The following is a 12,106-nucleotide window of genomic DNA, read 5'->3' on the forward strand; positions in this document are numbered from 1 at the left end:
TGCTCTCCTTGGATGTATGAACAGGGGAATTTTGAGTAGGAATAGAGAGGTTATATTAGCTCTGTATTTAGCATTGGTGTGGCCACTCCTGGAATACTGTGTCCAGTTCTGATGCCCACAATTCAAGAAGGCTGTTGATAAATTGGAGAGGGTTCAGAGAAAAGCCACGAGAATGATTAAAGGATTGGAAACATGCCTTATAGCAATATACTCAAGGAGCGCAATCTGTTTAGCTTCACTAGAAATGGTTAAGGGATGATTTGATCACAGTTTGTATATCTATATGGGGAACAAACATTTGCTAATGGGCTCTTAAGTCTAGCAGGCAAACATATAACAAGATCCAGTGACTGGAAATTGAAGTTAAACAAATTCAGACTGAAAGTAAGGCACACATTTTTAACAGCGAGGTTAATTAACCATAGAAAAAATTTACCAAGGATAGTGATGTATTCTCCATCATTACACATTTTTAAATCAAGATTGGATGTTTTTCTAAATGATATTCTCTAGTTCAAACAGACATTATTTTGGGGAAGTTCTATGACCTATGTTATGCAGGGTGTCAGACTCGATTATCACAGTGGTCTTTTCTGGCCTTAGAATCTGTGAATCATCACAGCCAGTGTAAGGTAAGAATTTTAAATGTTCAGCTCAGGTGATATGAGAGTGGAAAAGAACTCTGGTGCCCAATGGAAGGTAAATTATAGCTCTCCAGGTACATTTTCTGCATCATAGAGGCCGACTGAATATGCATTAATTTTAATCAAGTGTAGTTCTACAAATCTCACTTTAATAAAGTTCTCAAAATGTTACAGAAAAACCTTTCCTCAGGTGTATTTCAGCAAGTTTCCCATAACCTTACCACAGACAAGTGTAGAAGGTATAAAACAGCGAATTGTGCCTAAAGCTACAGTTCCTCTTTTTTTAAATGTGTCTTTGAAACGAAATATCAGGTAAATGAGATTTCTCCATAATCTGCATCATACTAGCAAAATGGAGGTTCTACCCACATACAAATGCTGCATGATCATAACTCTCTGTGAGTCTTAGCAATTAAGTAGCTCTCTGTTAAACTGAGGTTTCCACAATAGTTAAACCCATTTTAATCATTGTTCACTTGGATAAGGCCTGTTTTTTCTCATGACTTGATGTCTTATCAAAATGTACCCATGCTTTAAATGTTGCATATTGGATGACTTCCCTGGACTTCTGATTCCAAATGTTGGTAGTGATTTAAGTGATGCTATGCAGTCTGCTAACTGCATACTAAAGTAAGCAGTGATGGGAACTGTAGTTTGGACTCAGCATTTCGCCTCCAAAAGATGGGATATCATGTAGGAGTCAGATTAATTTACTAATGGGTAGATTTTTCACAAGTGCCTAATGGAGCTAGGCACCCAGCTCCTATCAAGGAGATTATCTGGTGAGACTAAGTAATAACATGAAAGGCTATTTTAATGTATTTTGTGCCTCATGTTTGGTCTGGCAGTGCTGGTAGTTTAACATAAAGGAACATTCTGTATAATATTGCCAGTCACCTGTAGGACTCAACTGATGAGACGTCACATAATATTAGAATTTAGAGGTTGGAGTTTACATCAACTGCACAGAAAAGTGATAGGTGGAGATCGCTGGAAATTTGGGTGAAAGAGATGGTTGGTGTAGACACAGTCTGCCCTAATTGGCATGTGGTTATTGATCAGACTGGAGGAGAATTGAGGGAAGGAGTAGCATATTGGAGACAATGCCTGTCCCCCATATGTACAGTTTAGCAGTTCCCCGCTTAGATTCCCCCTGGTCTTGTAGTGGAGTGCAGGAGAGAGGCTAGCAGAGTAGCTCCTTGGGAGACAGAGAGGGGAGAATCTCATATAGACAGCACACCCAGTGGGCAGAGAGCAGGGCTGAACACCAAACTGGTGGGTTTTTTCCTCTTTACAGTCAACAGGGTGGAAAGTTAGTTTTTCAGGAGACAACTTGAAATCATGTGGTTTGTTACTCATTTCAGTGAGTAGTTTAAAGGGGAGAGGTGCAGAGTCCACTCATTTAGATAGATAGGAGGTTGGAGCGGTTTAGATATCCTGGTGATGAGCATAATTTGAAAATAGATATAGCTTTCCAGGTAGTTATAATTGATACTGAGCGGGTAGTTGCATTTGTTCCAGAGATGAGTGATGGATCTGACTGACTCAGAAATGTGAAGGATTTTAATGTTTTTATAATGAAAGGGAAGGTGAGATGGTGAGATCTTGACGAGTGTGCACGTGGCAGACAGCATTGACTTTGAAATGTAGGGAAGTGCTGAGTCACTTTGCGTTGAGCCATAACCGTCATAGAAAATATTTTCCAACCTCTTGGTCAAGGTGATAAAGCCTTTACGGAGATAACTAGGGAGAGGTAGTGCCATTTCATGGAAATATGTCACATTCAACAAAAATTTGGTTAGAAACAAAAATGGAAGAAAAATTTTGGTTTTCCCATTCAGAACGTCTGTTTCATTTTTTAATTTTAGAGAATAAAATATAAAAAATTGTATAAGTCAAAATTGGAACAAAATGTTTTGATCTTATCAAACGAAATGTTTCGATCCACCCCAAACAAAGCTTTTAACAGAATTTATGTTTACAGGAAATTACTACGTTGTTTTTTCATTTTGGAATGAAAGACATTTCAAAGTTGTGAAACTTCCCTCAAAAATGAAAAATCCGGTTCCTCACAGCTCTACTCCAGATCTCCTGGTGGCTGAGATGCTTCCCCAGCAGCCTGGGTACCTGCTCCCTGCACTGAGTCTGGAGAGCACGGAGCAGTTTGCATGCTAGCACTGTGGAGTAACTGTGCTGATGGGCCAAACCAGCTTGATCTGAGCACCCCATCCCCCTGTTCTGAAACCCCAATAACAGTGCTGTGCTATCACAATTTTAGAAGTGCAAGAATTACTTAAGGAGAATCAGTTTCTCTTGCTGGAAAGTTCCAATCACTCTCATTCCTTCCACCTTAAAGAAAAACATGAGGCTTTGTCTACATTGGGAATTCTGCACCGATTACAGCTGGCATAGCTGCACTGGTGCTAGTCCAGGGGTGGCCAAACTTTTTGGCCCGAGGGCCATATTGGGATTGTGAAACTGTATGGAGGGCCGGGTGGGGAAGGCTGTGCCTCCCCAAACAGCCTAGCCCCTGCCCCCTATCCGCCCCCTCCCACTTCCTGCTCCCTGACTGCCCCCCTCAGAATCCCTGACCCATTCCACCCCCCCTGCTTCTTGTCCCCTGACCGCCCCCTCCCAGGCCCCCCATCCCTAACCCCCCCGGGACCCAACCCCCCCCCATCCAACCTCCCCTGTTCCCCATCCCCTGACCTCCCCCCCCAGAACCTCTGCCCCATCCAACTGCCCCCTGCTCCCTGTCACCTGACTGCCCCACAGAACCCACAGCCCCTTATCCAACCCCCCCATCCCCTTACCATGCCGCTCAAAGCAGCAGGACTGGCAGCTGTGCCGCGGGGCCAGAGCCAGCAACGCCGCTGTGCAGTCCTGCTGCCCAGAGCGCTGTCGGCGTGCCAAACTGAGGCTGCGGGGGAGGGGGAACAGCAGGGGAGGGGCCGGGGGCTAGCCTCCCCGGCCGGGAGCTCAGGGGCCAGGCAGGACGGTCCCGCAGGCCAGATGTGGCCCGCAGGCTGTAGTTTGCCCACCTTGTGCTAGTCCCTAACGTAGACAGGTAAAGCTGTTATAAGACATGATGTGCACTAGTGCAGTTTATCCTGGTTTCAAGGCGGGATAAACTGCACTGGTACAAATCATAGTTTATCACAGTTTAGCCTGTCTGCTATACAGGTTTGCACTAATGAAGCTACATCAAAGGTTGAAATCCCCTGTCTAACTGAGACATTAGATTCTATTGTCACTGCTACCAACTCCCACACTTCCACTGGCAAAGGATGGAACAGCACATGTGACTTCACCACTGACCCATCCCTAGAATGGTCTGTGCCTCTGCTCTTTCTGCAAAGCCCTTCTCATACCCAGCAGTGAGAGAGTAATTTTCTGAGGCCAGCGTGTTCAGGAAAGGATGGAATAACTAATTCCCCCAATCTGCTTTGTCCAAATGTTCACCACAGACCATAACAATCAACTTGGCTCTCTGTTCTCTTGCATAGTCCTTCGCCGTATGTGAAGACCTGAGCATTTCCAGAGGCGCTGAGCGCCTACAGCTCCCATCGGCTTCAGGTGGAATTGAAGCCCTCAGCATCTCTGACAATCGGGGCCTCTAGGAGCATTCCAGTGCATTGCTGCTGCAGGGCACCATATTTGGGCAATTTCTTTGGACACAGGTTAAGATATCAGAAACCACCAAATAAAGTTTCTCCCCTTCCCATCCCCTCTTTCCCCTCCCACTCCCCCTTGCTGCCTGGGCTGCTGGATTTCCAGGAGGGGGAGGGGAATCGCTCGAGTGCATATTAGTGAGCCCTACCCAAGTGGGATGCATTGTCCCCTTTAAGAAGAAGCTAGAGGTCCCCAAGGAAGGGGGATTGCTAAAAATATCATCCTATGCTGTGGGAGTAATTGACAAGCATGCTGCGCCTTGGAGCAAGCGGAGTGGTTGAGTCCCTGCTGCTGCTACTGCCTCAGTCACTGCAGTGAATGTGCTGCAGTCCCTCCCCCCCCCCAGTCTCTTCAGGCTGCCCATGCTGCAGCCGGATCCAGCAGGCATGCTCACCTTCTTCCTAGTGTCTGGTGGCTCCATCTGGCTGTTTATGGGTAAGTGCTTCTCTAGCTCTCACCATTCCTCCTTGACGTTGCCTCTTCAATCCCTTTCTTGGTATTTACTACTATTCCCTCCCCCCCGTTCTGTATTATTTCTCTCCTTTTTAATATAATCAGAATTAGGCTGCATGAATGTTACGTCAGCAGAGGGGTTGCTGCTCCGGTCCAGCAAGAGAGAAATGACAGCTCAGGACCTTTACAAATTAGGCCCTTTATGAAATGACCTCTGTGCATTTGTCTTTACTCTGTTTCGGCTACTCAGCACATTCATTTCTTCTCTCTACCCTTCCCCCTCCCACAGCAGTACAGTAAGGTTATTTCAGATACCTTTAGCGAAAAAAGAGGCAGAGAGAAACATGCTGTTAAAAGCTGCGATGGTTTAATCCATAGATGAATATTTAATATTATGCTGCGTACACATAATCTGAAAACTGCAGTGAAATATTAATGCAGCTTGATAAAGTAATTATAGCTGTGTGCTCAATTGAAAAGATTACATAATTCCTCTCCTCTGATCTCGCTGACTTATTCAACTAGGTCCATCCTATGTAATTTTGTTCAGATAAGGCTTTTTCTCCGTATTATGTGTGTATGTGTAATGGGGGTGTGTACATATCTATATAGGTATATATCTAGAGAGAATATATGCCATATTGCTTTGTTTGAATGAGCGGTGACTTAAAGAGTGTCTGATCAGGCCGGAAGAATTACTGCATTCGTGTAAAAGGTGTTCTTCTCTTTGGTACTTAAAGGCTCAATTTTAAATGGTTGTAATCTGCTGCATAGATTCAATATTGAGTACTTCAAATGTTGGGGTGCGGGGGGTGGGGTGGGGTGGGGAAGAAGATTTTTCTAAGAAAAGGTAACTTCTAATATTTGTGCTTTATTTTTCTTACTAATAATATACTTTTCTCTAGACAAATACAAGTCATCCATAAGGAAGAAATGCAAAGAGGGAATGGTTTTAAAATGTAGCCTCTCTCTGCAGCATTGGGTTAGATGTTCGAGCAAAAGGCCCCAGAGCGGCATAGCGTGCAGTAGTTGTTAGTGCTCAGATTTACTCTGCTTCTATGGTTTCATTTTAGGAAAGGGAATATTTTAATGCCGAAACAAGTGAGTGCCTAATATCACTAGCCTAAATTTTGCTCTCATATATATATATTGGCTACTTCCATTTTAATTAGTGAGCTTGCATCTGCTTATACCAGGGCCCTTAACCTGCTCCCATTGAAGTCAGTGGCAAAACTGGCCCAGTGCTGAATTTGGCCCAGTGGAAATTGCATTTGCGTATCCGAAGGCAGAATTTGGCACAGTGGCTTCAGGTAAATATATAAGGCCATGCTAGGGCTGCACTTGTTTCATAGGACCAAAGACTGCCCTGAGTTACACTCCTGAATTCACTGGCGTAGAACAAAATTTGGCCTGTGCGGTGAAAGCACATGCTATGCAAGCGTCTCCACCCTGTTCTCCGCATCATCTCATGTATTGATCAGAAACTGGGGGTTGTGCTCCACTGGTTTGGGTCTTTATTTTGCTCAGTGCAGGCTCGTGTCCAAATGCATTTCACTTGTGAGCCGTTCGATTTGAGCCTGTGTCCGTGGAGGCAAAATGCTGCTGCCTGAACTCACTATGCCTTGTAATCCCCGGCCTATTTTACTTTACCATGTGTAGGTTGATTTTTATCCAACATTTTGACCTCAAATGAGTACGTGCCTTTGAAAGGATGAGGCAGTTTTGTTGCCCCTTCGCTGATACCGCTACGGAGAAGTAGCGGAAGTGGAGATTCATAGGAATCCCTAGTAAACTCATTTGTTGAAAAGGTATGTAACTACAGCTGGAAAAATAGGTATAAGTGTCTGAACAGCATCAACCATAGTGGCTTAGCACCGGCGCAGCGGCACCATTGCTTGCTGTTCTGTAATTCATATGCTCATTTCTGTAGCGTGGATCCACCCTCTAAGACACCACTTTCCGAAAAAAGCAGGATTAGCAGCTGTGCTGATTTACGTAAAATGCTGCCTATTCCCATCCATTGTAGCCCAAAGCAAATGCTCAAATTTATTTCACTTAAGACTTCCAGTCCGATAAGCATTGTCACCACTTGGTTAGGACTAATCTGCTGAGCTACGTAGGCTTTTTAATTGATAATGTTAAACTTCTAAGAACAATTGTACGTATGAAGCAAAGTTAAAGCTATTTTAAATACTGGAGAAAGTGAGCCAAGAAAAAAAAAAAAGCAATGTTATTTTTACAAATGGTTTCCTATAATTAGTACAAGCTTTCCATTGTCTTAATGGCTATTCTAGCCATAGTATTCCCACTGTAAGAGAAGTGTTGTAAATAGATACTTGACAATTCCCCATATTACTGCAAAATAAAACATGTGCTCATCTGAAGAGGTTTTCACTTTAACAACAGGGACAGTGGTTAGGGCTATCCTGTCAACATCTTATTCCCACATTCAGCTGTAGTGGGCCTTCTGCTGATTGTTGTATAAAAGGTATATGATTCTGAAAAACCTATGCCCCCCGTTTAAGTGGTCTCTGTTTATCCATGTGATTCCTGCAGATGTTTCCATGTCTTAATTAATAACTCAGCAGCTAAGGACATTCAGTTACCTTCCCCTTCAGCATATACTGCTATAACTCCCCCCCCCTTAAAGTACGATGTCTCACACACCTTTCTATAATAGGTTCCAGAGTAGCAGCCGTGTTAGTCTGTATCCGCAAAAAGAACAGGAGTACTTGTGGCACCTTAGAGACTAACAAATTTATTAGAGCATAAGCTTTCGTGGGCTACAACCCACTTCTTCGGATGCATATAGAGTGAAACATATATTGAGGAGATATATATACACACACATACAGAGAGCATGAACAGGTGGGAGTTGTCTTACCAACTCTGAGAGGCCAATTAAGTAAGAGGAAAAAAAACTTTTGAAGTGATAATCAAGATGGCTCAGTACAGACAGTTTGATAAGAAGCAAGTGTGAAAATACTTACAAGGGGAGATAGATTCAATGTTTGTAATGGCTCAGCCATTCCCAGTCTTTATTTAATCCTGTGTTGATTGTGTCTAGTTTGCATATCAATTCCAGCTCAGCAGTCTCTCGTTGGAGTCTGTTTTTGAAGTTTTTCTGTTTTAAGATAGCCACCCGCAGGTCTGTCATAGAATATGGCTATCTTAAAACAGAAAAACTTCAAAAACAGACTCCAACGAGAGACTGCTGAGCTGGAATTGATATGCAAACTAGACACAATCAACACAGGATTAAATAAAGACTGGGAATGGCTGAGCCATTACAAACATTGAATCTATCTCCCCTTGTAAGTATTTTCACACTTGCTTCTTATCAAACTGTCTGTACTGAGCCATCTTGATTATCACTTCAAAAGTTTTTTTTCCTCTTACTTAATTGGCCTCTCAGAGTTGGTAAGACAACTCCCACCTGTTCATGCTCTCTGTATGTGTGTGTATATATATCTCCTCAATATATGTTTCACTCTATATGCATCCGAAGAAGTGGGTTGTAGCCCACGAAAGCTTATGCTCTAATAAATTTGTTAGTCTCTAAGGTGCCACAAGTACTCCTGTTCTTTCTATAATAGCCCATCAAAGAAAGAGGTGTGCACATAAAATCAAACTAACAGGAAGAAACACCTGTGCTGCTTGTGACTACATGGAGATCTGGTATCCAATGTTTATGTGTTGAGCAATGGCTAGTTCAGGGCCTGATCCTGCAAGCCCTGACTCATGTGAGTAGTTCTTCATGGCCTCATTGGAGTCAGTTTTATAATAGCTGTATTAAGTTTCTTTCAGGCTCAGCATATTCTGACGTTTGCTGGATGCTAAAACTTCATGCTAGTTCCCACTCGGGGGAGATCTATTCTGTAAGCCCAGAAACCTCTTTTTGTAGTCAGCCATGTTTACTCAACCAGCCCTTGTCTATTTCGCCACACAGCAGCAACACATAGTACAGGTCTGGGTCTTTACCCTGCCCTATAAACTGACAGTATGGACCCCACACCTGTGCTGGTGTCCATGCTGGTGGATTGCATGACAAGATCTTAATACAGGTGGCTCTCTACCAACGAGATTAACAAAAGCTGCTGGGCCTGATCCTCTGTCCAGTGCCAACAAGGTCTTCCTGAGCTCCTACCAGGCATAACTATCAACTCCTCTCTGAGAGTCCTCTCCCATAGGCAGGGCAGCATCTCTGATTTGTTTTTGTGTTTAAAAGGCTCATTTAAGGTGGATAACTCTGAGTTCTAGTGTATTTTTTCCTAAAAAAAAAAAGATAAATTAAGTCAGAATGAGTTTAATAAAAAAGACTATCACAGATAAGTGAATAATAGTAACTGGGTGTACGTATGGGGGAGCCTAAAGATTACAAGATTGTGCCTTTTTCAGCCCATTGTGTTGATGTCATTTACGGTGAGGCAGCAAGAAAGTGCTCAGTGCTGTACAAGACCGAAATTAAGGGCAGTACCTGACTCGGAGGAGTTCACTGTCAGAAAGACAGATGCATAAATCCAGACATTCTGACAGACTCTGAGGAAATGCTGATTCTTCCGTAACAGCAAAATCTCAAGTCATATTTGGGTAGTGAAAGCCTTTGCTTAATGTGGGTTAGTGTCCAGGGGCATCTTGGAAATAAATCTAGAGTGTGGTGGCACTGGGTCATTCCATGCTAGAAGAAGTCACAAAGATGAGAGTGGGAGAAGGAAACCAAAGGGATTGCAAGCTTGGCATCAAGGATAGAGAGAAGGGGGGTAAGGGGCTCATAAGAATTTAGATTGGTTTTGTAGGCCCAAGTGGGTTATGTAGGGCCTTGAAAGCGAGGATAAAGAATTGACATGCTAATTTTATCATTTGTGTTTTGAATGGTACCGTGAGATTTGAGGAAACCAGGTAGGAGGAAAATAAATCAATGAGAATAGCCAGAGCTTGGACACATGTTTTAGTTGTTGGGTTGGTGGGGGAGGGGCTGCCCTGCCAGAATACCTTGGGGATGATGGTCAATCATTCACCATTATTGAGCCACAACTTCCTCTAAAAAATGGTACCACGTGTACTCTCTCCATACCGGCCCAGCTTTGTGAGCCATTGCAGAATGGGGATAAGTCCATGTCCCTACCCCCTTTGAAGAATTTAGCATTATAGTATTATATTCTCTGCTCCTTGGGAGTCACTGAGCACAAGGACTGGGATTATGGCTAGCCCCTGTGCAGGGGCACAAGATAGAGGGAATTCTTCCTGTGGCTTGTCCCTCTCTCCCAAAGCCAGCCACAAGATGTCCTAAAATATTTTTCAGTTCTTATCTGCAAAGGAGTCAGAAGGTTAATGCTGCAATTAAGCTCTGTAGCACAGTTTGGAAATTGCCCTGCTTACCAGAATAGAGTAGCTTGTGGGGATGAATCATGAAGACTCCTTAAAGCTTAGTCCCCTGGTTAAGAAATATTTTCTGATATACCTTTGGGATTGAAGCTTGGTGGCCACCTGGGGTTGTTCAGATTAAGTGATGAAATGATACCTTGAGTGATCACTTCTGTCGGCAATTTTTTTTAAATTTATGCTGCTTTTTAGAAAAAACTCTTGTCATTTGTTCCTCAACAGTCTGCCTAGTTGGCTGCTGTGGAGCTTGGGCCTTCAATCTCCTGGGGTTAGATTCACAAAGGGACTTGGGCATTGCCATGGTCAGTGTTGCAACACCTACCTCTAGGCACCTACCACACCACTGGGATTCACAAAGCCTGAGCTAGGGGAAGTTGAGGGGAGATAGGTCCGAAGAATGGGATTCACAAAAGCCAGCATGCAAGGTTGCTCCCCACCTAAGATAGCCAATGGTAGATGCCCAGAAGAGGGGTGTATCCTAAGGCCCGCCCCGTGAGGGAGTTTGACACCTAAATCCAAGATGGAGGGTGGTGCCTGCCTCTGCTTGGGATTCTCAGCTGTGAAATCCTCTCCTGGAGTTAGGCACCTAAGGCATTTCTTGCAACAATCCAATGGGGTGGGGGGAGGACCTCCCTTATCACTTTTAGCCCAGTGCGAGGGTACTCACCTGGCTTGTGGGAGATCTTCCCCCTCCCTCCCCCCCCGTTCATGTCCCCCCTCTACTGGATGATAGGGGATATGAACAGATCTCTGCCATTTCACAGGTGAGTGTCCAAACCACAGCGCTAATGGAGGAACACCTTCAACAGGCGAGACTGAGGGAGCCCCACATCAGAATATCCCTTAGCCCTGTTCAAATCCCTTCTCCCTCTCAGGCAGAGCAGGCTCTTGAACTGGGGATCTCCCACATCCCAGGTGAGTACCCTAACCATTGGGCTAAAAGATGCAAGGGAGGTCATCCCCCTCCCCCGCATGGGTATTTTGTGTGGATATAGGCATACTCCGAGCATCCCTACTGGACAGGCCCTGCTGGTGAGTTAGGCAAAGGAACACCTATCGTCCCCCGGTTTGTGAATCACACTGTGGCTTAGGCATCCAGACAGCTAGAGTGAGGCAGCACTGCTCATGCCCAGAGGCTAAAACTTAGGCACATAGGGAACTTTCGCTGCAAAAACTTAGGTGCCAAGTGAGGTTGGGGACCTACAGCATTTGGTAGCAGCTGAGTGGGGCTTTTGTGAATACCAGTGGTGTCTAAATCAGAGACTTCGCCTATTGAAGTGGCAGTTAGGTGCCTAAACCATTTGTGAATCTACCCCTGGGATCCTCAACAGCCTGCAGGATGATCAGTGATTTCTGCACACAGGGTAGTGTATCTGCTTCTGGTCTAAGAGGGGAAGAATTGCTCATGCGTGAGATTTGGGTTAATTAGATGGTTCTCCATGGAAAAATTGGAAAGCAGAAAAAAGGGTTAATATCACTGTATGCCTCACTTGCTTTAGATTATTTAGCTGTCTCTGTATGTAAGCCATTGGTCTGAATGAATTCTCTCCAGCCGTCTATTGACCTGGGGGGAAAGACCGCATAAGCAGACAGTTTTTGCATAAACACACCTAATCTGCCTACGGTGATCAATTGGCATATCTGCTTTACCAAGGTGATCAATTTTGGCTGTTTTGGGTTAAAATTCTCTTAAGTCTCGGATGCTGGGGTAACGAAATGTAGTTACTCTTACTGCATGACTAAACTGGTCCTAGGACCTAACTGAAGGGTCGTCTAACTGAGGGGTAGTAAAGTAAATCTAAGCGAAGGTCAGAGGGGGTGGGATAGGTGAGGGCTCTGTTTTAAGGCTCCTAGATGCTATTTGACCCTTCCCCTCCAGTGTTTTCTTAGTGACTACTAGGGTTGAAAGCACTGATAGACGGGTCAAGGGGGCTGAATCTTAGGTCCCGTGAGGT

General features: G+C 44.3%; 1 protein-coding gene across 1 annotated transcript in view; it reads left to right on the forward strand.

Moving 5' to 3' along the window:
* Positions 1-4,678: 4,678 nt before the first annotated feature.
* ACSL6 (acyl-CoA synthetase long chain family member 6) overlaps positions 4,679-12,106 on the forward strand; it is a 103,542-nt gene continuing 96,114 nt past the window's right edge. The window contains exon 1 of the mRNA XM_065410217.1: positions 4,679-4,751. Within this exon, the coding sequence (XP_065266289.1) occupies positions 4,679-4,751 (73 nt within the window). The remainder of the gene's footprint in view (positions 4,752-12,106) is intronic.

This window comes from Emys orbicularis, chromosome 8 (assembly GCF_028017835.1).
Source record: "Emys orbicularis isolate rEmyOrb1 chromosome 8, rEmyOrb1.hap1, whole genome shotgun sequence".
In the NCBI taxonomy this organism is placed as follows: domain Eukaryota; kingdom Metazoa; phylum Chordata; order Testudines; family Emydidae; genus Emys; species Emys orbicularis.